The 27,758-nt window shown below is 43.9% G+C and overlaps 1 protein-coding gene across 4 annotated transcripts; it reads right to left on the reverse strand.

Annotated features, from left to right (window-relative positions):
- Positions 1–88: 88 nt before the first annotated feature.
- Positions 89–27,758, reverse strand: MEAF6 (MYST/Esa1 associated factor 6). 4 transcript variants are annotated; one of them, XM_060019520.1, is made up of 8 exons: positions 27,626–27,758; positions 26,313–26,428; positions 22,788–22,875; positions 22,564–22,609; positions 10,236–10,428; positions 6,429–6,458; positions 5,605–5,638; positions 3,572–5,117 (listed from the first exon to the last, which is right to left on the reverse strand). In XM_060019520.1, exons 1-8 carry the CDS (start codon positions 27,713–27,715, stop codon positions 5,109–5,111), a joined length of 606 nt encoding a protein of 201 aa, XP_059875503.1. In that variant the 5' UTR covers positions 27,716–27,758; the 3' UTR covers positions 3,572–5,108. The 4 variants fall into 4 exon arrangements, with proteins under 4 accessions (XP_059875494.1, XP_059875503.1, XP_059875512.1 ...); XM_060019529.1 differs by lacking the exon at positions 6,429–6,458; XM_060019511.1 differs by lacking the exons at positions 3,572–5,117; positions 5,605–5,638; positions 6,429–6,458 and adding an exon at positions 89–272.

The following is a 27,758-nucleotide window of genomic DNA, read 5'->3' on the forward strand; positions in this document are numbered from 1 at the left end:
TCTAGTTGCGGAGGGCGGGGGCTCCTCTTCTTGGCGGTGCGCAGGCTTCTCACTGCGGTGGCCTCTCCTGCTGTGGAACATGGGCTCTAGGTACGCGGGCTTCAGTAGTTGCGGCGCTCGGCCTCTAGGGCGCGCAGGCTCAGTAGTTGTGGCTCGCAGACTCAGTTGCTCCGCGGCATGTGGGATCTTCCCAGACCAGGGATTGAACCTGTGTCTCCTGCATTGGCGGGCAGATTCTTAACCACTGCGCCACCAGGGAAGTCCCTGTATTCCTATTTTTAAAGTGATATGTAAGATAAAGTCACAGTGAGTTCCACGTATTTCAACCCTTTGGCTCAGCCACCCCGCCGCTAAGCATTGTGTTTGCAAAATGATGTGTGTAATGCACCACAACACTGTCTGAAACAGCAAAAGATGGGAAATAACATTAACACTATCAGTAGAGGACTGGGTTAGATAGATTTTGGTAACAAATGTAATGGGAGTATCAGGTAGCCAACAGAAACGAGGCCACTGCATTGATAGAACATTTTCTAAGCTATATTACTAGCTGAAAAAAGTATGCTCCCACTTCGGTAATAGACACACATACGTGTGCATGTTGCTCATGAATGTACAAGGTTCTTCTGGAAGGACACACAGGAAACTGTCCCCGGGAAGGACAACTGGGAGCAGAGGGGCAGGTGGACTGACTTTTCATTGACCGCACTTCAGTACCACTTGAATATATGCCACTTGCATGTATTACTTACTCAGATTAGATTTTTTTTTTTTTTTTTTGCGGTACGCGGGCCTCTCACTGCTGTGGCCTCTCCCGTCGCAGAGCACAGGCTCCAGATGCGCAGGCTCAGCGGCCACGGCTCACGGGCCCAGCCGCTCCGCGGCATGTGGGATCTTCCCGGACCGGGGCACGAACCCGCGTCCCCTGCATCGGCAGGCGGACTCTCAACCACTGCGCCACCAGGGAAGCCCCAGATTAGATATTTTAAAGCACCCTTGGGTAGAGAAATAAGTTATGGGGATGCAGATGGGGATCTGAGGAGGGCTGTCTTGGCCAGGGGTCTCTAATGTTTATTCTTTTTTTTCTTTTTGGCACCACACCGATTATGGCATCTTCGTTCCCCAACCAGGGATCAATCCCTGGCCCACAGCAGTGCAAGTGCGGAGTCCTAAGCACGAGACCGCCAGGGAATTCCCAGCTAATGTTTATTCTTGTACACGAACGGTGAAAAGTTGGTGCACACCTGCCCCCAACATGTGTGTGTTGTTAAAACATGATAACTGCCATTTTGGAAGATCAAAATGGTTGACTGCTTGTGGTTCAACCTAATATTTATTTACAAATTATCTTACATGTACTAATGAATGAATATTTCTGCATATTATATAACACAAAGTGAGGAACTAAGTAAGGCTGAGCCAGAAAGTAAATATAAACCGAAGGCCTGCCGTGTTCTTCCCAGCCCCCAACCCCTCCCCTTGGAGACCAGCAGCCTTTGAAGTGGGGATGAGAATCAACTCCGCCACAGCCCATCTCAGTGAGGAAAACTGTTTCAAATCATGAAGCTTACCACTTATAAAATTCAGGCCTGATAATGTTAATGTGGATTAACACAGGAATGAGAACCTCAGCCCCTTCTTCTTATCTCTGCACCTTCCAGGCACAGCGCCCTCGCAGGGACTCAGTACGACCCCAGCCTGGGAGAAGTAAATGTGTGCAGAGCACAGTCCTGCTCCCCCAGTGCAGCAGCGCCAGTCGGGCTTCCGATGTGAGTTGGTTTTTTTTTTGCGGTACACGGGCCTCTCACTGTTGTGGCCTCTCCCGTTGCAGAGCACAGGCTCCGGACGCACAGGCTCAACGGCCATGGCTCACAGGCCCAGCCGCTCCGCGGCATGTGGGATCTTCCCGGACCAGGGCACGAACCTGCGTCCCCTGCATCGGCAGGCGGACTCCCAACCACTACGCCACCAGGGGAGCCCCCGATGTGAGTTTTTTAAGTGTAATGATGCCTCAGTAATTTGGAGTAAGGCTAAGGGGCAGAGGAGTCAGAATAAAAGCAAAAACTAAGTCACACAGTGTTTCAAAACAGCATACTTACTGCTCTCAAGCTTAGGCCATTTAATTCTTGTTTCAGTTCCCTTACTTAGCACACAGGTCAAGAAGCCAAGAACACTCTCTTTAGAATATATGCTTACAGGGTACTTACATGACCCCAGCACCCAAAGGCTCAATCTTGGAGTCGGAAATAACGCTAACGCCTGCTCCCTCCTCTTTCACAGCAAGGGATTTTCTTCTAAGCAAAGAGAATAAACTCCATCGTAGGGTAAACGTTTAACCTAATTATGGATCAATTTCCTACAGCGCTCCGAAGGCCCCCAACAGCAGCTTCGACAGGCCATGCTCTCAACCCTCAGTAGCCCTGTCCAAATTCACAACACCTCCCTCCGTCTCTCCCCTGGGCCCCAAATGGCTTCTCACCTCCTGCTTTGTGGGTTGTTCCCATTCTCTGTGTTCAACTTTTAGGGTCTGATGGTGTTTAGAGTACTTTGAGCTATTTCCTCATCTCCTGGAAGAGGGTCCTTGAGACTCCCTAGGAAGCTCTATACAGGCACCATCCTCCCAGGACAAGACATACAGTGCCTGGATTTTTTTTTAATATCTTGTAACTACCAAAAGGAGCAAAGGACAACCTATTCCCATCTTAGAGATGAGAAGGTTAAAGACCGGAAGCCAAGTACTATTCCAAACCCAACCAAGCTGGTGAAGGCGGTACCTTCTCAGTGGTCCTGGCAGCCGTTCCAGGGCAGGGGTCACTGGTGGGGGCAGCTAAGATGGGAGGACACAGGCCACCCAGCAGACCACCTCCACCAAGTGTCACAGATAGGAACTGCGAGGGCAACTGCTACCTAAATACACGTGTTCCTCCGCTAGGATGGTTGTTCCTCTAATCAATAACTTGATCAAGGTCATACCTTATCCTCTTTTAAACTCAAGCAAACTTAAGCTTAGCTGATAGCCAAAGTTGCAAATATCACAAGTATGGTAGGCAGGGATCTCCCGGCATTATTTCCTAAACCAGCCCAACACAGGGAACCTAAGTGATCTCTCAAGACTCCTGTATCTCCAGTATGTCTGGCCAACTTACAGGAAAGTTGTGAGGTCTCCTAATCAATGATTAAACTTTACAGAGAAAGTATGTATAAAGCCAGCCATGTCTCTAACCATGATTACACATACATAGAGGTATTCGTACACATAGATATGCTTTTAATAATATATCTTTTTAAGAGTAGTCCTACTCTATCTCTAGCAAAAGTCAAACTGTGAGAGTCAGAAATATCTTCAGGTTTGCTGTGTGCTGTCCTCAGAGTTAAGGAAACCACCGGGATCCCATCCTTCCCTCCCGGGAAAGGAGACTGACGAAAAAGGATACAGAAAGCTTCTGGTTTCCATTGTCTTTAGTTTTGTTTTGTTTTTAAGGAACAATCTATATAAGAAACGAATTCCTTAAAAAACCCCTCAAGTTCTGCTACCGAAGACATAGGCAAAGACATCTGAATAGCCACAGAGTCAAAAAAAAAAAAAAGTTTATTTGAGAACAAGAGGAAGCTTTTGCACATCTGACAAGGTCGACGTGTTTTGATAATAGACGCCATCCGTATTTCAGCTCTACCAACATTGCCACAAATGGAACGTATTTTTTCTAACAAAGATATGGAGATAAGTATTTATGACTAAATAGAGTCAAAGGAAAGGTGAGGCCCCACAGCTTATCCCTTAGACTGATTCATGACATGGGATTGAAATCGAACAATCCAGTCTCCTAATGCAGTGGTTCTCCACTTGGTTTCCTGTCAGCATGCCAGGGACTCTTGGAACGAATATCCCCAATACTAGGCTGTAGCCGAGTCAGGGTCTTGGGGAGCGCGACCCAGGCACTGGTATTTTTTTAAGCAACCCAGGTGATTCCAATGTGCAGCCGAGGTGGAGGGCCGCTGCTCCAGAGGCAGGTAACAACCATCAACAGACTCCTCGGCCCAACCACCCTGAAAGGAAGGGGCGTTTGCTGGGCATCGCGGCCTCTCGGTGATCCTGTCATTCACTTTGCTCAAGGACTCCAGGCGTTAGCAGCTTTGGGTACAGTTTAGAGCCTTTCCATGTGCCTTAGTCATTTTTAGAGCAATATTTAATCAGGCAAATACCATCAAAGAGAGAGAAAAGATGGAGAAAGAAATTTCCGTAAGGCATGATACGAATAAGTAAGTGAAAAAACAATCTCAAGTTTAAAGGTGAAGGATGAGAAGTCAAAGCCTGTGAAATTTTATTTATACAAAAGAATAAAAATACCTATTTTAAAAGGACTCATTTAAACTCATGTGTTTCAGTTTTTCCTGTTCCTTGAACATGAAACTGCTTCCAACTCAAAAAGATTTAAGATAGGTAATTATTAAATAAACACTCTTTACCTTCCCTCTGCAAAGAAACAAAAAGCCAAGTCCCCATTTTATTTATGGTAAACCAAATTACTTTCAGTTAAGAATATTGGCAACTGCACGAAAGAGATGATCAGATATGTCAGCAGGAAGGTATGAGCTGTATAATGGCATTACAAAAAGTCCCCAAAGCAAATAAGATGGTAAAAACAATCATAGAAAAACGATAAAACACAAACAAAATAAGAAAACGCCAGATATTTACAGCCTCCCTCTGAAATGTGACTTGTTCTACGTTCAGCATAAAACAAACCTAGAGGACATTTCTCCATGCGCATCACAGATGAAGCTGGTGCCAGCCAGTTTGACGGGGGAGACATTGGTTCCAAGAACGGAGAAATGCACAGTTAGCAACTTGCTGGGATTAAAACAATGTCTTGGGTCGTCCTGCAATTGTTACTGAAAATGACACAGAATAAATGCTCCAATATGGTCTTACAGAAATGACTTGCTTGTCACCACATTTCAGAACAAACTACTCAGAGTCACAGGCACCAGGTCTGGGAAAGCAGAGATGGATGGCCACGCAGCCAGGTGAGGGGTGTTTATCTTTGTGAGGTCGGAGGAGGGAAGCAGGGCTCTATAGCCTGGATGCTTCTGCACTAATGAGTCTTCTAATAATCCTGAAGAGAGAAAAACAGAAGTCCCAACTTATTCTCAGCAGAACATTGACAAATTCTCACCAACAACCCTGCTAGGCTATTGCTCTGTAGCCAAAGATTCTATTTCAAATATGACAGACAATATTTCACATCGAAAATGGCTTGTCTTCTGAGTCCACAGAGGGACAGAAACATCAATTCTGCCTTATTAGACCTGAGAACTCACCAGTTAGAGGCATGGGGGTGGTGAGGAGGGGTAGTATTAACAGTTCATTATTTAATCAAAGGGAATTTTTCTTCAGGAAAAAATGTGTGAGCCTTTCTCTCTCCAAAATATAAAGAGAGTACACAAACCTAAAAGTCAAAGTGCATCCAGATGGATACCCCAGACTGTAAAACAAGAACTGTGACCCCAGATTAGGAACACTCAAGCTCTGAAGACAAATACGTTTTTCTAACCGTCTACAAAAATCACCAGCCTCTCTGAAATGGTCTGGCTGATACTTACAGCTCGTGGTTTTTTGTTTAACTTCAGATCAATCCTGTGATAGGAAAGATAAAAGATATTTGCATTTTAATTTACAGAAAACGGGTCCAAGAATCAGCTACTGCATAGGGCACAAGCTATAACAAAGACTATTTGGTTAAGTAAAATCCACATTCTTCATTAGACTATGTCATATTTAGTTGTTTACCCAGATATTATTAAGCAAGTATTTATTAAAAACATGAGCAGATACTCTTGCCACAAGGTAAACTTAGATGACTCAAAAAGAAATACACTACAGCAGTTATAAAAGTCGTACAATTTTTAAAAATTATTCCAAAATTACACGTTAAAGAGCTTGGGTTAAGAGGGCATGCTCTACGTTAATGTGTTAGCTCTGCAACTATGCTGCTGATAATCACTGAGACACTGAGTGATTAAGAACAGGAAAGAGACTAGGAGTTTGTATTCCTGGACATGAAACACAAAAGAAATTCAACAAATTTCCATTTTTAAATCTTTCCAGAGCAAAAGGTCTTAAACTATCAATCTCCTTATGAAGCAAAGCCAGGATATCAATTTAAATATTAATCAAAGTAAAGGTTATCTATTTTTAAAGAAATTAAAACGCATAAAAGTGAAGTTTACTTAATTTTGCTTAAGTTATTAAATAAAATGTTACCTCCATCACGTTTTTCTGTTTTTAAAAAAAACTTCCCAGCCTAACCTAATATACATACCTACAATTAAACAGATAAACTATGGGTTAGAAAGGTCTCAAAAAGGCATATTTGTCTCTACACACTAAACAACACAGCACAAATACTAATTCAAATCAAACTTACTCAAAGTCATAATCAAACATGCCAGACGGGCTGAGGGGCAGCATTTGAAAGGAAGAAAGCAATAGAAATTAATATCCTAATTGAATAAATTAGTTGATTAGCCACCCTAGCAAGATTTGTAGAAACAAAATCACTTTTAAGAATCTTAAGCCACAAAGTTTCAGACATCAAAGCACCAAAGATTCTGTGGTTGGGAGATTCCCTTCCCTCAATGGATTTCATATCAGAAGAACAGACTATAAAAAGAAAAGTTATTTCATTAGAAAACTAGACACCCGCAGGCCTTCTATTAACTACCAGATTCAGAGTTAGAACTTTTAAAATATTTAATTATAATGAAAAATAAACTGGGCATTTAGAAGAAATAGAGAACAAAGGGTTTAGTCACATAATGAAAAGTGCTTTGAAGGCCGTACCAACAACTCAGCATAATACACTTTCACTAAAATGAAAGATAAAAATATCATACAGTTTTGAAAATAAAAAACATTTTGCAATTTCTAACTCGGGTTTTATATTTAAGCATGTCCAAACATGGTACTCCTTTTCTCTGCATTCATGCTAGAAGCCAGGGGTTGAATCAGAGTCTAATTCCAAAACCCACACAGCCATATTACTCTGCCCCTGAACGGGTGAGAGCAGTTAATGGTTTACGTCGGGGCTACAATTAGGGAACGCCGAAGTCTGCAGTGCATCTATTGAAACAAAGGGAAGTTGACATCCACAAGCACCCAAGCCGTAAGGGTCCAGATGGGAGAACAGCCTAGAGGAGAAGGCCGTTTCGGGCCATCACTGCTGACAGACCATGGGCTGGGCAGACCTCCAAAGCAAATGTTAACCAGGGGCATGACACCAGTTCCTTGGCTGGCTCCAGAGCCTTTCAGACTGTAGACAGGAGGTAAAACAATACGCAAAACGGCTGTATTTCCTCCTAGCCAGTGTTTGCAAGAGTGAAGCTGGAAGAAAGCTTAACTTCAACAACCTTTATGCAACAGTTTCACTTCGGACATTTGGGAAAACTATACAGTAAGTGTACAAACCAGGAACTGTCAGAAATTTAACTTTCAGCCTAACTGAACTTTGTTCAGAAAGTAAAGAAGTAGACTGTACCTACTTCATGAAAACGTCACAAACTACCTAGAATGCTAGAGCTCGGTACAGTATCAAAAACCTGTAAGAGCAGCTATAAGGTTATACCGAGTTCAACTTTTTTCTTTAAAGACACTGGGACTTATCGTTCAGATATCACGTAAAAGATAAGACTTTAGAATCTTGTGATCATTTATGAATGCTAAAAATTATTTGATAGATTTTTATATTCCTAAAGAGAACAAATTCAAAGTTCTTCCCTTTTTGCTAGGGTACTTATTTATTTCCACTTCGCTTTACTCATCACTAAACAGTGTCTTACACATGGTGGGTATTCAGACTTTTGTTGAAATAATTTACTGTTGACTTTTATCTGACAATATGGGGTGTGGTACATTGAAGGAGAAACGACACTGTACTGGGAGCAAAGTTACAAACATGTGTAGACAAAGTGCTCCCCTGCCCCCATCCCCCAATCAGTCAGACCCACTAAGACATTAGTCAGGGGCCAGGGGTTTGGGCCAGACACAATTCCTGACTAAAGATGGCAGGAATCTGAGAAGGTGTGCTAATAAACCTATTTTCTCCAGAAAGAAGGCAAATCAGCTCCAGTATCCTCCCTCAGGGCAGGTGAGGCCCTAAGGCCAAGGGAGAAACCCAGCAGGATACTGAACCTGGGGAACACAAAAGGATCCTGCTTTCCAAACAGAAAGCCCCATTGTGAAGGCAAATAACTAACATCAAATATCTTTTTAAATCCTAGTATTTTTCTGGAAGGAGTTAGTTCCTAGGGCCAGGAGAGGAAACGGTAGGAAATGCTGTTACTATGGAAATCTACCAGTAATCTGCAAGAAGAAAATTAAGTTCAATGTCTAATTCCCTTTTATCAGCTGATCGAATCGTTAAGGAAAATAAGGTATTACCTGAAATAAACAATAGCTATCAATAGAGTCTAGTGTACCAGGAATGGAGAAAGTGTCCCAGAAACTTTCAAGGAATTTACCCCTCCTCTACTCTGAAACAGGAAAATAATTATCCCATTTAAAATGACACTGGTGTAAACTTAATGAAAGCAACACAGAGCATGACCCTTTTATCTTGACAATTTAAAAAAATATTTTTAAGAGTATGGATCTCTGCTCTTTATGATAAACTAGCGTCAGTTCTGTCACAGCGATTAAATAAGCTGTAGCCTTACCAAAAAAAAAAAAAAGAGAGAGAGAGATGCAATTTTTGCTCTCTCTTACTGCACCTATGAGATTGGCGTGGTGATTTCTGGTGTGCAGAAAAATGTTAGGCTGCAGTCCTTAGTCACTATCTGGAGGATATACTATTTCTGGGTCTAAAAACCACCACCACCATTGACAAGAAAAACTCTTAAAAGAATTAAAGAATCAGTTGAAGCCAAGGAGGCTTAAACCCGTTAGAGTTCACTCTGTATTATCCCTGTATGCCACATCTGGCAAAGGTAACAACTGTAATATCCTGGGTGCCTGAGGGAATGTTCTGTGGGACAACCCAGCCCAGAAGCAAACTGACTGGCACAGGGAAGCCCACCCATTCCTTGCACGCCCCTTTCATCTCCTCAGCATGCAGGCTCCTAAGAGGAGTAGGACAAAAGCCAACCTGGTGGGTATCTGGTTTTCAAACCTCCCAGAAGAAGGTTTGAAGCCATCCCTTCCTCTAGAAACTACTGCATTACCCTCTCTGAGTTCAGCTGTATAATTTCCAATTATCTGAGCTAACAGGCCCCGGCATCATCATATAAACCCCAAGCAGAGTGAATGCTAAAATCCTCTCTGGGTGGCACCTGACCTCTCTGCCCACTGATGTGATTCCTATCTCATTAGGCACTGCAAAAAAACACAGTGAACAAACATTATCTAGGAAGGTGCTCTCGTATCTTATAGCCCTTATACTGTTCCTCTGATACTGAAATCAGCATTTTACAAAGATATATAAAAATAGAGAAATCATAAGCAATCAAAAAACTTGTATTTAAAAAGCATAAAGGGGGCTTCCCTGGTGGCGCAGTGGTTGGGAATCCGTCTGCCGATGCAGGGGACACGGGTTCGTGCCCTGGTCTGGGAAGATCCCACATGCCACGGAGCGGCTGGGCCCGTGAGCCATGGCCGCTGAGCCTGCGCGTCCGGAGCCTGTGCTCCGCAGCGGGAGAGGCCGCAGCAGTGAGAGGCCCGCGTACCGAAAAATAAAAATAAAAATAAAAAATAAAAAGCATAAAGGCACTATCAGATCAGTTCTGTCCATCCTCCAGGGAATAAGAACAGGCAGGATCAAGGTTAGGAGCAGAAGACTTATATCCCACTTTTCAGCTTCCCAACACGTGCTAGTGGCATTTTCCAAACACTAGTACACAGATTCCATTTCTATTTCCCTTTTTCTCTTCTGAAAGGATTTCAAATTCACTGTATTAAACAGAAGTTTTATGGAATCAAATTCTTCTACACTAGAAACACTGAGAAGGATGCCTTCCTTCACAGTTCCTCTAATGCCCACTAATTCCTCCCTTAGAGAAAAATTAGCCTGTTTCACTTGGACCAAATGAATTTCTTCCCATCAGCAACAGAAAGACCACACCAATCCTGAAGAATGTTTATTCTATTAAAGTCCCTTCACAGCAATGGTCACGGAAGCTCTAAGTGGGTGGGGATAGGGTGGGGGCCTAGGGGGTGGGGAAAGGTGGTCCCTACCACTGACCTGTGCCGGTTTTTATTCTTTCGTTTTTTATGGCTGCTATGATGACTCCCTGAGGAAGTAGAAGAAGCAGCCTTCTGAGGTTTCACTCCCTGCACAGATCCATCCAGATCCTCAGGATCCTCCTGGTTGGGCTCATTTTCCTGATTGTGGAAGTCTGGAGAAGTATCACTTTCCGTCCCACTTCCTGGCTCCCCTGGAGGGAATAAACACAAGTCCCCCAAAGCATCATCAGTACTCCTCAGGCAGTTTGTCCATCAGTCAGGAAAGATTTTCTGAGCACTAACACATAGAAAAAGACTTGTTTCCTACCCTCAAGGACCATATGTTCTAACTGACAGGAAGATACATACAAAGTTACCAGAGTTCCTGAGAAACCTGTAATCTGAAACAATGTAACCAGAGGCAACAGACCTAAGGACGGCTGGGAGATTAGACCATACAATCAAGATAACCTCGCTACATAAAGGTTATTTAAACAAGAATATGCTAATGGGATTAATAATTACACAAGAAGCATTATCAAAAACATTACATAGGTCTTCGGGAGGTGAGAGATGACCTTGGGAAAACATCCTACAGCTGGCCTTGGTTCCTTCCCCAGACCACATGGGAACCCTGACTTTCCATCAAGAAAAAGGGCCCAGGAGGAGAAGAGCCCCATTACCTAAGTTACTCTGAGAAGCCTTAAGAACATTATTTTAAAAGTGGTAATGATACCCTTCAGCTGACAGATATTCCCAATTTTATTTATTTATTTATTTTTAACATCTTTATTGGAGTATAATTGCTTTACAATGGTGTGTTAGTTTCTGCTTTATAACAAAGTGAATCAGCTATACATATACATGTATCCCCATATCTCCTCCCTCTTGTGTCTCCCTCCCACCCTCCCTATCCCATCCCTCTAGGCGGTCACAAAGCACCGAGCTGATCTCCATGTGCTATGCAGCTATATCCCACTAGCTATCTATTTTACATTTGGTAGTGTGTATAGGTCCATGCCACTCTCTCACTTCATCCCAGCTTACCGTTCCCCCTCCCCATGTCCTCAAGTCCATTCTGTACGTCTGCATCTTTAATCCTGTCCTGCCCCTAGGTTCTTCAGAACGATTTTTTTTTTTTTAGATTCCATATATATGTGTTAGCATATGGTATTTGTTTTTCTCTTTCTGAGTCACTTCACTCTGTATGACAGACTCTAGGTCCATCCACCTCACTACAGATAACTCAGTTTCGTTTCTCTTTATGGCTAAGATAACTGGATAACTGGATATCCACATGCAAAAGAATGAAATTGGAACCCTATCTCATACCATATACAAAAATTAACTCAAAATGGATCAGAGACCTAAATGTAGGAGCTATAAAACTCTTAGAATCTATTGGATTAGGCAATGGTTTCTTAGATAAGACCACAAGAGCAAGCATGACAAAAGAAAAAATATGTAAAGTGAACTATGTCATGTATGTAAAACTCTTGAACTGCAAATATCACCCAAAAAGTAAAACAACCCACAGGGGTGAGGTGAGGGCAAAATGGGCAAAGGGGGTCAGCTATATGGTGACAGATGGAAACTAAACTTTCGGTGGTGAGAACACTGTAGTATGTACAGAAGTCAAAGTATAATGTTGTACGTATCAAACTTATATGTTATAAACCAATGCTAACTAGAAAAGACAAAAGAATCACAACCCACAGAATGGGAGAAAATATTTGCACATCATATATCTGATAAAGACTTGTATCCAGAATACATAAAGAACTCTTAGAACTCAATAATAAAAAGACAAAAAAAAATTAAAAAGATCAGCAATGGATTTGAATAGACATTTCTCAAAAGAAGATATACAAATGGCCAATAAGCACAGGAAAAGATGCACAACATCATTAGCCATTAGGGAAATGCAAATCAAAACTACAATGAGACAGCACTGCCTACCCACTGGGGTAACTATAATGGAAAGACAAACAGTAACAAGTGTTGGTGAAGCTGTGGAGAAACTGGAACCTTCAAACACTGCTGATGGGAATATAAATTGTACAGCTAACTTGGAAGACGCTTTGGCAGTTCCACAAAAGATTAAACATTGAGTTAACAAATCACCAGCAATTCCACTCCTGAGTATATATCCAAGAGAAATGATAACACGTTCACACAAAACTGGTCGTAAATGTTCACGGAAGTATTATTCACAGGAGCAAAATGTCCATCAACTGATGAATGCATAAATAAAATGTGGTATAACCATGCAATGGAATATAGGCACAGCTCGGAGACATTGTGGATTTGGTTCTAGACCACCACAATAAAGCGAGTATCAAAATAATGTGAGTTACACAAATTTTTTGGTTTCCCAGTGCATATAAAAGTTATGTTTACACTATACTGAGTCTATTAAGTGTGCAACAGCATTATGTCTAAAAACATGTACATACCTTAATTTAAAAATATATTATTGCTAAAAAATGCTAACCATCATCTGACAGCACAGGGTTGCCACAAACATTCAATTTGTCAAAAATGCAGTATCTGCAAAGTGCGATAAAACAAAGTATGCGTGTATTATTCAGCATTTTTAAATGTGATCATAGTGTAAAGGGCCTATCATTTATACAACTACCATATGATCCAGTAACCCTACTTATGGGTATTTATCCAAAAGAACTGAAATCAGGATCTTGAAGAGATATCTGCACTCCTATGTTCACTGCAGCATTATTCAATAGCCCAAATGTGGAAACGACTTAAATGTCTGTCAATAGATGAACGGATAAAGAAACTGTGGTAGGGCTTCCCTGGTGGCGCAGTGGTTAAGAATCTGCCTACCAAAAAAAAAAAAAAAAAAAAAAGAATCTGCCTACCAATGCAGGGGACATGGGTTCGAGCTCTGGTCTGGGAAGATCCCACATGCTACGGAGCAACTAAGCCCGTGTGCCACAGCTGCTGAGCCCGAGTGCCACAACTACTGAGGCCCATGTGCCTAGAGCCCGTGCTCGCAACAAGAGAAGCCACTGCAATGAGAAGCCAACGCACCGCAACAAAGAGTAGCCCCTGTTCGCCGCAACTAAAAGAAAGCCCATGCGCAACAAGGACCCAACACAGCCAAAAATAAAATAAATAAATAAATTTATTTAAAAAAAAGAAAATGTGGTATATACGTAACAATGGAATATATTATTCAGCCTTAAAAAGAAGGAAACCCTGTCATATGCCACAACAATGGATGAACCTGGAGGACGTTATGCTACGTGAAATAAGCCAGTCACAGAAAAACAAATACTGCGTGATTCCACTTCTATGAGGTATCTAAAACAGTCAAACTCACAGAAGCAGAAAGTAGAATGGTGGTTGCCAGTGGCTGGGCGGGGGAGGGGGGAGTTGCTGTTTGATGAGTATAAAGTTTCAGTCATGCAAGACAATTAAGTCCTAGAGATCTGCAGTGCAACTCTGTACAGTTAAGACTATTGTACTGTGCACTTAAATATCTGTAGCGCTGGACTCCCCTGGTGGCGCAGTGGTTAAGAATCCACCTGCCAATGCAGGGGACACGGGTTCGAGCCCTGGTCTGGGAAGATCCCACATGCCGTGGAGCAACCAAGCCCGTGTGCCACAACTACTGAGCCCGCACGCTGCAACTACTGAAGCCTGCGTGCCTAGAGCCCATGTTCCGCAACAAGAGAAGCCACCGCAATGAGAAGCCCACGCACCACAATGAAGAGCAGCCCCCGCTCGCCGCAACTAGAGGAAGCCTGCACACAGCAACGAAGATCCAACGCAGCCAAAAATAAATTAAAAAGTGAAAAAAAAATCTGTAGATCTTATGTTTAGTGTTCTTGCCACAATTTAAAAACTATCATTTGGCAATACATACTGAAAGGGACTTCCCTGGTGGCACAGTGGTTGAGAATCCGCCTGCCAATACAGGGGACATGGGTTCGATCCCTGGTCCGGGAAGATCCCACATGCTGCGGAACAACTGAGCCCACGCGCCACAACTACTGAGTCTGTGCACTAGAGCCCGCGAGCCGCAACTACTGAGCCCGTGTGCTGCAACTACTGAGGCCCGCGCGCCTAGAGCCCATGCTCTGCAACAAGAGAAGCCCGCGCACCACAACGAAGAGTAGCCCCTGCTCGCCGCGACTAGAGAAAGCCTGCGTGCAGCAACAAAGACCCAACGCAGCCAAAAATAAATTTAAAAAATTTTTTAAAAAACCCCAACATACTAGAATATGTATACAAGAAACGGGGGTAGATTTCTGAGATTTTTCAACATAATACAGGGGGTGGAGGTGAGGGCAGGTAGGGTGTGGATAGGACAGGACTGGCCACAGTGTGATGGTTTGGGGGCAGTGTGATGGGTACACAGGGATTCATTGTTTTGTCTGTATTTGCGTAGATTAAAAATTCACTCTAATGAAAGAGTTTAAACGTAATCTTTTTCCCCCTTATTTTACCCCAATGTATCTGTAACAGGCCCTCCCAAGGTATGCTTTTAAGAATAGGAATGGCAAGGCTCTTTTTGGAAAGTCCAGGGTGTTTTCCAACACCAACAACCAATTCCCTGATTGCCCAGACACCAACACTTGAATTTAATTCTGACACTAACTACTGGAGTCTGGGCAGAACCCACAATTTAAGGGCTCAGTCCCACAAGAGTGCCCCCTACTTCAGACACCAGTCACCAGTCCTGGGCCTCCCAGACAGCCAACAGACGAGTCATAAACCAGGGGTACCACAACCCCCTCCTCAGGGTCAATAATCTGCTAGGATCAGGAACATGCTTTATTACAAAGGATACAACTCAGAAACAGGCACATGGAAGAGGCACACAGGGCAAGGTATGGGGAGGAGCGTGGAGCTGCCTTGCCTTCTCTGGGCTGGGAACCTTCCCAGCACTGCACCATGTTCACCAACAGAAACTCCATCATTTAGGGGTTTTTATGGAAGTTTCATTATGCAGGCATGACTAATTAAGTCACTAGCCATTGGTGATGAGCTCAATCTCCAGTCCCCTTCCTCTCCCTGGAGGTTTCAGGGTTAAGGCTGAAAGTTCCACACTTCTAGTCAAGGACTGGTCTTTTGGGTGAGCAGCCCCCATCTGATGCTGTCTGTGGGCGAGGGAGGGGCAGTGAACATAGCCACCAGTCATCTCATTAGCATACAAAAGACTACTCTTTTGCATGCTAGCCATTCTTTTTCTTTAAAATTTATTTATGTATTTATTTATTTATTTTTGGTTGTGTTGCGTCTTCATTGCCGTGCACGGGCTTTCTCTAGTTGCAGCGAGTGGGGTCTACTCTTCATTGCGGTGCGCGGGCTTCTCATTGCAGTGGCTTCTCCTGTTGCAGAGCACAGGCTCTAGGCAAGTAGGCTTCAGTAGTTGTGGCACGTGGGCTCAGTAGTTGTGGCTCGCAGGCTCTACAGCGCGGGCTCAGTAGCTGTGGCGCATAGGCTTAGTTGCTCCACGGCATGTGGGATCTTCCTGGACCAGGCCTCGAACCCGTGTCCTCTGCATTGGCAGGCGGATTCTTAACCACTGTGCCACCAGGGAAGCCCCATGCTAGTCATTCTTAATATTCTGGAGAGTCCAAGAGTTTTAGGAGCTGTGTGCCAGGAAACGGGACAAAGACCAAATATACATTTCCCTTCATACTACAGAAAGTACTGGGCTGTATTTATGAAAATCATTCTTTGACACAGTAGTGCCACTTCTGGGATACTGTCATACAGAAATTAAAACTCCAGTGCAAAAAAGCATATGGGTACAAGGATGTTTACTGTGACACTGTTCATAGTGGGGGAAAAGGGAGATGATGGGAATATTCATCAACAGAGGAGGAACAACCAGACTAGGGGGTATTTTCTGGCTTTTAAAAAGAATGCGGGACTTCATGCGGCGCAGTGGTTAAGAATCTACCTGCCAATGCAGGGGACGTGGGTTCGAGCCCTGGTCTGGGAAGACCCCACATGCCGCGAAGCAACTAAGCCCGTGAGTCACAACTACTGAGCCTGCGCCCTAGAGCTCGCAAGCCGCAACTACTGAGCCCGCATGCCTAGAGCCCGTGCTCCGCAACAAGAGAAGCCACCGCAGTGAGAAGCCTGCACACTGCGACCAAGAGTAGCCCCCGCTCACCGAAACTAGAGAAAGCCTGCGCGCCACAATGAAGAGTCTGCGTGCCGCAACAAAAAAGATTCTGCATGCCGCAATAAAGATCTCACGTGTGGCAACTAAGACCCGACGCAGCCAAATAAAGAAAGAAAGAAATAGGGTTTCCCTGGTGGCGCAGTGGTTAAGAATCCGCCTACCAATGCGGGGGACACGGGTTCGAGCCCTGGTCCGGGAGGATCCCACATGCTGCAGAGCAACTAAGCCCGTGCACCACAACTACTGAGCCCATGTGCCACAACTACTGAGGCCCGCGTGCCTAGAGCCTGTGCTCCTCAACAAGAGAAGCCACTGCAATGAGCAGCCCGCGCACCACAACCAAGAGTAGCCCCCGCTCGCCGCAACTAGAGAAAGCCCACGCGCAGCAACAAAGACCCAATGCAGCCAAAAATAAAAATAAATAAAATAAATAAATTTATAAAAAATAAATAAATAAGACTGCAAGATGCTAACAACAGCTGACACAGACAGTCCTTACCCTAAGCCAGGCACCGCTGTACACACTTCAGATATATTAATACATACAACCCTCACAAGGGTTAAAAAGTTACAAAAGAAATATAACGAAATATAAAAAGATGAGTCTAAGATACAGAAGTATGGTCAGGACAGCCTTCCTCTGCCGTACTTAATCCTATTTATTCAGATAAAAAATGTCATCTCTGAAACTGCTAATGGTGGAGGCACTGGTCGGGGAAGGAGCAGGCCAACAGGGCATGTAGCCACAAAAGCTTTGCATCACAGACAGGACTGCAGAAGGGACACAGGACTCACTGAGGAGGGGCTGGGCACAGGGGAGAGAAGGGTTAACTAAAAAGGTGGGAAACTAGTAAGGAAGGCAAGTTAGATACGGCAAATTTTCTCTATGTTGCAGTAGCAGACCATTCTCATACACTGAGGAGCAAAACCAACTATTTACTCATTTGGGGCCAGCTGCTATGGGAGTTCTGAGTAAATGGATGGATGAATTGGTCATATTCTATAAAGTGGGTACACGTGTACACACGCACACATGCAAAACACAAACAAAGCAGCGGAAGTCAAATCAAAGGCCTATGAATAGAGTCCACGCAGTAGCCGACGTCCCAAAGGGCTGACATGGATACTAAGTATTATGGGAGTCAGAGAAGAAAGAGCGGATTATTCAGGAAAAGCTTCACTGAAGGGGCAGAATTTAAACTGGACCTTGAAAAACGAGAGCCAAAATAAGTACAAAAAATAGCACGTGCAAAACAGTGCAGAGGTGAGAAAACACAAGGTATTTGGGACAAATAAATCAAACAACACCTTTTAAATAGAGAGCTTGAGAAATGACAGGTGAAATGGAATGACAGGTTGAGCGGAGTCATAACTGTCCGGCTAGGGGATCTAACATGGGGGACAATACGAGGGGATGTTAAGAAAACTGACTTTTTGCTTAATCTTTCTGAGCCTGTTTCCCCGTCTGTAAAATAGGAATTCTTTCTCTCACGTCTTGAGTATCTCTTATGGACGAGATACTGGGCTAGATGCTTGGGGCTACAGCCACGTTCCCTATCCTCAAGAAGTAGCTTTAGGGATTAAATGAGATAATGTAAAGTGTTTGCTTAGTGTCCGGAACACAGTAAGTGTTCAAATCTCAACATCTTTGAGATCTACAAACACGTAAGTCAAATTCCAAGCAATCAGTCAGGGTTATTTGCAGTAAAACAGCTGCTAGCAGGACATAACAAGATGAAGGCATCCAGAGTTTCGGAACAGGGAAGTAACACCAAACAACTAACGTGTATTGAGTTCTCTGTGCAAACACGTGCTTTAAGATTAGGCTAGAAGCGGTTTATAAGAGGGACCGGAGCTGGGGAGACTAGATTAAACACTGTTAATGTACAAAGCGAGAGCACAAAGTAATAATCATTTCCTTCCTCGGCTCACGGAAGCAGAAGAGAAGTGATAGCAAGAGGACTAGGTTACAACATATCAAGGTACAGCAGCAAGTCAGTCAATCGATTGTTGCTGACACCATGAAAAGACACACGAGTTTGCCTCTCACTGACATAAAACTGAGCAACTCATTCTTAGCGCAAATCACGTCAAATTTTAAGTTAAATACATCTACAAATGAGATGCTCTACTTAAAGGACCAGCTACTGAATAGTGCCGCAGCAGTGACTCCTGATCAGCACGAAACGTTTAAAGGCAGAAAGGAAGACACCCAGGACAACGCTCATGCAGCTGTTCACCTACCTGCGCGATGACGTAGATGCTGGAGGGGTCTGCTTTGATGAAAGCTTCAGAGAAGCCCAGGAAAACAAACAGGTGAGACTGTTGATCCTTTACAGGAGCCATGGGTTTGCGCCCTGGCCTGGGAAAATCTGCCTGCTCTGTTTTTCTTTCACTTTATCCTTTTTAGAAAAATATACAATGCCTCACTAATTAGCATAAAATTCCCCTTTGGGACCATGCCAATCTATTCTTATTCTAGTGTAGGTACCTAAGAAGCCAAAGGAAGCAAAAGTAGTGCATTTTTTGAGGAAAATTTCAGAACAGTTCAAAAATAAATGCCAAAAGTGCAAAACTCCAGAATCCTTGAGATCTGAGAATATACAAGTACAAAATCTAAGAGAAAGGGTCGTTTTCTTCATTGCCACCAAAGATCAAAAACACAGGAGTCATTCCACAAGATCTGTTATACAAAACGTTCTGAGACAACGGAAAGACTCTGTACAAAGGAAGAAAGAGTGAAAGGCAAAGCAGACCATTCCTCATTCCTCTCTTGGAATTAAAGTTTGGATCTTTTGGGGACCCTCAAGCCTTGAACTTGGTCCAAGCAGTCCTAGCAGAAGCAAACATAGGTCTTCTCTGGAAGACAGCATCCCAGCCGTCAAACTATTCTACAAATACTTTTAACTACAGTGAACAGAAGTACACAGTCAAAGATAACCAACAAGCACACAGGGAAATTAATTTCATGAGCGATACAACAGCAGAAACAACAAACAGAAAGAGGTTCTTAAAGACTTCAGAAACTGAAATTAAATACAGACTACAGAAAACCTATGCTTACTATACTTAAAGAAGTAGGGACTTCACGGATGGCACGGTGGTTGAGAATCTGCCTGCCAATGCTGGGGACATGGGTTTGAGCCCCGGTCTGGGAAGATCCCACATGCCGCAGGGCAACTAAGTCCATGCGCCATAACTACTGAGCCTGTGCTCTAGAGCCTGAGAGCCCCAACTACTGAGCCCATGTGCCAAATACTGAAGCTACGCACCTAGAGCCCAAGCTGTGCAACAAGAGAAGCCACTGCAATGAGAAGCCCGCGCACCACAACTAAGAGTAGCCCCCGCTCGCCGCAACTAGAGAAAGCCCGCACGCAGCAACTAAGACCCAACGACAAAGACCCAATGCAGCCAAAAATAAATTAAAAAATTTATTTATATTTTAAAAAGTAAAAGGCAAGTTTGAAAACAACTGCAAAGAAAGGTACTAAAAAACCACATAGCAGGGGCTTCCCTGGTGGTGCAGTGGTTGGGAATCCACCTGCCAATGCAGGGGACACGGGTTCGAGCCCTGGTCCAGGAAGATTCCACATGCCGTGGAGCAGCTAGGCCCATGAGCCACGGCTGCTGGGCCTGTGCTCTGGAGCCCGCAAGCGACAACTACTAAGCCCACGTGCCACAACTGCTGGGGCCCTCGCGCCTAGAGCCCATGCTCCACAACGAAGCGTGGCCCCCACTCACCACAGCTGGAGAAAGCCCACGCACAGCAACCAGGACCCAACGCAGCCAAAAATAAATTAATTAATTAAATATATATATATATATATATATATATATATATATATATATAAAAATCACATAGCAGATTTTTTAAGTAGTTAAGTAGAATTTCTGGAAATTAAAAATGTAGTAATAGGACTTCTCTGTTGGTTCAGTGGTTAAGACTCCACACTTCTAATGCAGCGGGTGTGGGCTGATCCCCAGTTAGGGAACTAAGATCCCACATGCCATGCAGCATGGCCAAAAAAAATTTTTTTTAAGTATAATAAAAGATTTAAAAATCAAGGGAAGGTTTAACAGTAAATCAGACTCAACTGAAAAGAGAATTAGTGAATGGGTAGGCCAGAAAAAAAATTACCCATAATGCAGCACAGAGACATAAAAGAAGATATAGAAAAGATAATAAAAGACATAAAGGATGAAATGAGAGAGAAGGTTTAACTTACATTTAACCAGAGTACCAGGAGAAGAGAGAGAGCATGGAGCAAACACAGTATCTGAAGAGGTAACAGCTGGGAATTTTCCAGAACTGGTAAAAAATACCAAACCATAGTTTCATGAAGTCCAATGAAACCCAAGCTACATAAATTAAAAGAATGAAATCCAATAAAATAAATTTAAAATGAGATAAGTAAAGCAAAGAGGAACAGAAGAAGAAAGTAAGCCGGATGTAGTACTAAGATTCATTCCCCAAACACATGCTGTAAGTTCCTGTTTGCTTTCTAGAGAGGAACCCCAAATTTGGCTTTAAGCATTTTAGCACCCATACAAAGAGGGAAACAGTCAATTACCAGGTTTTCAGTAAAAACCAACTAGTCGTTCAGGGAAAACAACTATTCCTAAAGGAGATAATAATTAGTAATGATCATAAACGTTTGCAACGTCCTAACAGAGTGACACATTTTACAGGACCAAAATGTTACTAAGTGCAACTAAGTGCAACAAAGCGCAACTTTATAGGGAAGACCAAGGAATACCAGTATGATATATTCCAGAAATGGGGCTCAATCCAGGGGGAAGATCTTAGGGGAATGGATGGCCTCCACATGCTCCAGAAAATCTTCAATACATCAGTATTTGTCTCAAGTCAAGCAGTGGCTTATTGAGTCTTCCTGACCAGTATCCAGGCACACCCCTTCTGTGTGGGTAATTAGATACAGAGCCATATACTAAACTATCCGCTAAGCCTGGGGCAGGATAGTAGGCTCTTGTGAAAACTGAGCAGTCAGACATCATTCCATCACAGCTCACAGGAGTGAGGTCCAGAATGTTCTTAATCAGTCTTGTTACTCCACAAAGCAGATGACATGGCTCTACATTCTAGAAGTGGTATTAATGGAGAAGAAATAAGATTTAACTGACAGTCATAATGAAAGAAAAAATCAAAAGGACTTGGTCCAACTGATTAGGCTGGCAGAAAGGAGTCAAAGCTGCCTACAAAGTGTTGAAGGACGGAGAACAGAAGTACTGTGAAACAAAACAACTAGGCAGACACATTTTGAAGGAAAGAGAACAGCTCAGTTTTAGACAAAATGTTTGAGTCTGACCATCTGAGTGGAAATGTCTAGAAGACATTTTCTAGAATTTTCTAGAAATGCATGACTAAAGCTCAGGAAAGGAGTTAGGGATAGGGCTAAAGATTCAGAAATCTGTACATGGAGATAATAATTGAAGTCACTGAGTAGTTCTAATTCCCATACTACCAAAATCCCTTCTCCTCAAACCACTGCCCTGGTAATGCAAACAAGACAACTTGATCCCACGACAAGATCTGCCATGTGAAAATACCCAGCCCCAATACAAAAAGCAGGGTGTGTTTCAGAGTGACCCGACCCACAGGGAGAGCATCCAATACAGCTACATAGAGTCTGATACAGCAAGATAAACCTGCAGTTCTAAGTCCCATCACTAGAAATTAGAAGTTAGACTGTATGGCTTACATACAGAGAATGATACAATTTCTCTACGAAGTAAATACTACCTGCTCTCCATTTTAAATTTAAGAACACACAGGTACATTCTGTTCATAGGATCAGAATTTCCTAAGAATTATTAAATTGGGTACATGAGGATTTATTAGATATGTCTGAAATTTTCCATGATAAAAGGGTTTTTTTAACTTTAAAAAATTCCCTAAGACTCAACAGGCGTGAAGACATATCTCTGTGTCTTTGAACAGGTGAAGTCAACCTTCATGTGACTGAAAAGGCAGGAAGGACACGGTAGTTTCTTCCCCCAAAGAAAGACATGATTAAGGATACCCAAAAGGGTTCCTAACTTCTAGAAAGAAGAGGCAAGAACAAGAGATGCAGTCTTCAGATACACCGTTGGATAGGAATTAAATATAGGGGCGATGGTAGCTTAAAAATAAACTGATGAAAAAGTAAAAAGATAAACTTACTCTTTTCAATGAGCTGGTCCTGAACTCCTGCCAATGCACTTACTGCCTAAAAGAAAAAAACACCAGTTACTATAAAAATTACCACAGATCTCAGGAGAGCACTCACAGACAGAAAGGAAAGAGACAACCAACTCACAGATGGACAGGAAAGAGAAAACTCACAGAAACTTAACGGAGGTCTTCCTTAACAATGGGCCACAGAAAGATCCCCCCGCCTCACTTACAGCTGCTGAAGTAACTGAGGATTTACTGAAGAGCCGCTCTGCTTCCTTAAACTTCCGGTTCCTTCTATCGTTTTTGCTATTGGAGTTTCTAAAACACACACAAGAAACTCATTATAAGCACCAAGCTATGTCTGTGGCTCAAGCTGAGGACACACCAGGACAAATGTAAGGAACTCTTTGTTTTTTAAATTACCAAGTTCCATACAGAAATGCCTCCACACCACTTGGATTGACCAAAATGACCTTCATGCTGAATGCCTATGTAGACAGCAATGTTTTCCAATGGATGGTATGTGGTCCACTGTGACACACGAGATTACTTTAGCTTTAGGTTCACAATCATTTTCATTTAATATGTATTTATTTTAATGCCTATTAATAAAAACATCTAGCACAGACTAGTGCTATGAAGTAACTCTGTTAAATAATCTTAGTTTAAAAAACTTAAAGGGCTTCCCTGGTGGCACAGTGGATAAGAATCTGCCTGCCGATGCAGGGGACACAGGTTCGATCCCTGGTCCGGGAAGATCCCACATGCCACGGAGCAATTGAGCCCATCCGCCACAACTACTGAGCCTGCGCTCTAGAGCCCGCGCTCTAGAGCCCGCGAGCCACAACTACTGAAGCCCGCGTGCCACAACTACTGAAGGCTGCGTGCCTAGAGCCCGTGCTCTGCAACAAGAGAAGCCACTGCAATGAGAGGCCCGTGCACCGCAACAAAGAGTAGCCCCCGCTCACCACAACTAGAGAAAGCCCGCGTGCAGCAACGAAGACCCAACACAGCCAAAAATAACTAACTAAATAAATAAAAAACTTAAAGAAAGAACCAGAGTTCCTTAGTGAAATGACTGATACCAGGTCTGAGACAAGAAAAGGACAAGGATGGGACCTCCTTGGTGGTGTAGTTGTTAAGAATCCACCTGCCAATGCAGGGGACACGGGTTCGAGCCCTGGTCCGGGAAGATCCCACATGCCGCAGGGCAACTAAGCCCGTGCGCCACAACTACTAAGCCTGCTCTCTAGAGCCCACGAGCCACAACTCCTGAGCCCATACGCCACAACTACCGAAGCCCAAGCACCTAGAGCCCGTGCTCTGCAAGGAGAGGTGCCTCCGCAATGAGAAGCCCGCGCACCACAACAAAGAGTAGCCCCCGCTCGCAGTGACTAGAGAAAAGCCCGTCCGCAGCAACGAAGACCCAACACAGTCAAAAATAAATAAATAAAATAAAATAAAGTTACTAAAGGATTAAAAAAAAAAAAAGGACAAAGGAATCAGCCTGAGGAGGCTCCCTCTGGCCATGTTTGGGACAAACTAAGCATCAAAAAGGATAATGATGGGTGTGTTAGCATTGTGAAAAGTCAGTGAGCTAAACACATGATCTGTGCACTTCTTTGCATAGATTTCAATAAATTTATACTAAAAAATAAAATAAACCTTCACAAAGTGACAGTACTAGATCCCAATATGCTGTTTTTTTTTAAATCCGTGCATCTACAGTGATTCTAAAGAGAGAGAGAGAATGAAAGGGAAAGAAGATAAAAAGAGAAGACTCTTCTTTCAGAATGCCAGTAATAAATGTAAAAGGAACAGTAAAATTAGAATTATCATTTTGCAACCTCCATTATAATAACTAATTCAGATAATCAACAATGGATACTAAAACCAATGACAAAAATTGGGGTGAGCAGTATAATCACACTGCCTAAAAAGTATAACCTCCAGGGACTTCCCTAGTGGTCCAGTAGTAAAGAATCCACCTTACAACGCAGGGGACGTGGGCTCGATCCCTGGTCAGGGAATTAAGATCCCACATGCCGTGGGGCAACTAAGCCTGAGTGCTAAAACTACTGAGCTTGCACACCTCAACTAGAGAGCGCTTATGCACCCTGGAGCCCACGTGCACCACAACTAGAAAGAGAAAAACCTGCACACCACAACTACAGAGAAGCCGGAGCGCTGCAACTAGAGAGAAGCCCACACGCCGCAACGAAGAGCCCGAGCACCGCAATGAAAGATCCCGCGTGCCACAACTAAGACCCGACACAGCCAAAGATAAATAAAATAAATAAATAAATAATAAATAAATCTTAAAAAATAAAAATAAATAAAATGTATAACCTCCGAAATCACTTGTTAATTACAAAGAGAAGAAAATAACTTTTACAATGGTGAAATCGTATGATCAAACTTAGCAGCACCAGTAATGGGGTAATCTGTCATTATGTGCCTCCTGATAAAACAGAGGTAAACAACAAGAGGTACACAAATCACTAATGCAACATTTTTGCCAAAAATATTTAAAGGATCTCTCACGAAGTCACTATAAGAAAAACCTGGAATTGGGACACTCTACAAGACAATGTCATAAACAACCTTCCCACCAAAAAGGGTGGGAAGCTCCTAAATTAAGAGACTAAAGGAGACACAACAGCCAAATGCAATGCACAAACACTCACTGGTTCAAAACAAGGTAGCAATGCATTTTAGGAACACTTAGGGAAATATGAATAAAGACCGTATATTACATAATGCTATTAATGTAGTGCTCATTTTCCAGGCATGATAATTGTTGGTTACGTAAGAAAGATGTTCTTATTCTTAGGAGGTACCTGCTGACATAATGTGGGGCAAATGTCATGATATCTGCTTTCAACTTTTAAATGGTTTAGCAAAAAATATATATACATATAAGTATGGGAGAAAGGGGAGATATAACTACAAAGGGGTAGCATGAGGGAGATCTTTGTGATGATGGAAAAGTTCTGTATCTTGATTGCAGTGGTGGTTACAGGAATCTACCCACGTGAAAAAATGACAGAACGACCTATACACATTATACCAATGTCAATTTCCTGGTTTTGTTATTGTACTATATGGTTACATAAAACCCAACCACTGGGGAAAACTGTACTGTTTTTGCAACTCCCTATGTATCTATAATTATTTCAAATTAAAAAAAATTTTTAAGTGTAGATAGAGGTGTGTGTATTAATACATATTATAGAAAGGGAAAAAAGAGAGGAAAGCAAATGTGGTAACAAGTTAACAACTGGTAAATGCTAGTGAAGGGTATCAAGAGATCACGAACTATTCTTTCAATTTTTCTCTAGATTTGAAAATTTTCAAAAAATTTAGAAAGTTTTCAAGAATAATATTACTAAATAAACCGTGGTACAGTTGGCACACAGGTATGGCAAACCTTGTGAGGGTGTGACTCGTGACTGATTAAAATATAGAAAACACTGATAGCAGTGCTGGTGTGTAAGGTATTATATGCTGTATTTCATTTAAGCCTCACACAACCCTGTGCCACTGGCCAGATTTCCTCTGCTATACAGATGGAGGATTTGTCCAGGGTTACCCAGTGAGGCAGTGGCTGAGCCAGAGTTCAAGCTCAAGTGCAGACCTCTGTCCACCCCACTTTACTACTGTCTCCCTGCCAAGTCACCACCAACAACATACATAGCCCTAAACACAAATATTACTAGGGCACCACACAAACACTACAGGCTTCTGACACTCACTTTTGGTTGGTCAGATACCGATCCCAGCCACGAATAATGTTGCCATACATCTGAGTGTCTTCCAGGTAGCTTCCTTCAAAAGCATAGATCTGTCTCTCCAAGTTTGCCAGTGTTTCCTGAGATGAAAAACAAGGAAGTGGTTAATGCCTTCTACATGCAAGCATTAAGCCTAACCAAACTGAAATCTTGCTATCAGACTTATAAACTCAAGTTCAACTATACAGAGCCAGCCTTGCGGAAAGCAGGATGACATGCGCAGGGGCAGGCTGTTTCAGACTAAGACAGTCTAGACCCATCTTGTTGGATCCCTTTAAGAATAAAATGGAATAGAAAGAGCCTGTCCCCATTAAAATGTACACCCATGCCAAAGTTTGCACGTACTCAGGGGCTTCGTGGAAACCCAGCTGTCAAGAACCTGGGCGGAGGAAGAACATGAGCAGTCTCTACTCCCACGCATAAAAGATACTGCTACCCGGAGAGGGAAGGGTGATCAGCCTTCCAGAGCCAACTCGCTCCCCTCCCTGCAGGCTCCGAAACGCCGCCTGCACTGGGCTGCGGTTGCTATGGAAACCTGGAAGGGCAGCTTCAGGTGAGATGGGCCTCCCGATGCCCAAGCCAAAACGCAAGGGGAGGGAGGGCTTAGCCACCAGGGTGCAAGGGGTCCCGGGTGCGTGTCACAATTCCTAATTCCCTAGACTGAGTCCGCTTCCCCTCGCCTGTCACCTTCTAAGATGTTCCCAAATACATCACAACCCTGCCCATCAAAAACCGCATCCAACTAATCTACTCCTAGTCCCCAAAAGGACATGCGCCCCTCCATCTTCCAAAGGCCTGCCCGGATGTGTGGGTCCCCCTCCCACACCTGTTTCCTACCCCACCCCCCAAAGCCCACTGGCAAGCCCGAACCAATCTCCTACAGCCTGCCGACAAGCCCGGTCCCCATCCCTCAAAGATCGTGGACCCGCCCGCCCTCGCCCACCCCGCAGAGCTCAGGGACACTCTCCTCTCCAGGGCTCCCGCACGGAAGCCCCCACCCGCTGGCGCCATCCTTCCTCCACGCCCCCACCTGCCTAGTCCCCCTCCCCCTCCCCGGCTCCGCGCCCCGCCCCCGGCCCCGGCTCCCTGCTCCGGATGCGCACGGCCGGGAGGCCGAGGCGCCGGCGGGCCGCGCAATGCGCAGCCGTCCTCAGGCCGCCGGACTCCCAGCCGCCGCGCTGCGCCGGCGGAGTAACGAGCGGCGCGGCGGGGACGGATCCTGGAGGCGGAGGCAGGCACGGGGCCCCAACCCGGGCGCCCCCGGTGCCAGCCCTCACCGCCAGCTCCTGCTTCCGCTTCACGAGCTCCGCCAGCTCCCGCCGGGTGTCCGGGATCTGCGGCGGCGCCGCCTTGTTGTGCATCGCCATGTTGTGCCGAGGCGGGCGGTGGCGGGGCCAAGCTGGGGGCGGT

The sequence above is a fragment of the Delphinus delphis genome, chromosome 1 (assembly GCF_949987515.2).
Source record: "Delphinus delphis chromosome 1, mDelDel1.2, whole genome shotgun sequence".
Classification (NCBI taxonomy): domain Eukaryota; kingdom Metazoa; phylum Chordata; class Mammalia; order Artiodactyla; family Delphinidae; genus Delphinus; species Delphinus delphis.

Bases quoted from the DNA above. Each gene is read 5' to 3' on its own strand.
- MEAF6 (XM_060019511.1), bottom strand. From the start codon at position 27,715: ATGGCGATGCACAACAAGGCGGCGCCGCCGCAGATCCCGGACACCCGG. The intron at 26,429-27,625 runs GTGAGGGCTGGC...TTTTCATCTCAG, and splicing joins AGCGGAAGCAGGAGCTGGCG to GAAACACTGGCAAACTTGGA. The intron at 10,429-22,563 runs GTAAGTTTATCT...TATTCCCTCCAG, and splicing joins GGACCAGCTCATTGAAAAGA to GGGAGCCAGGAAGTGGGACG.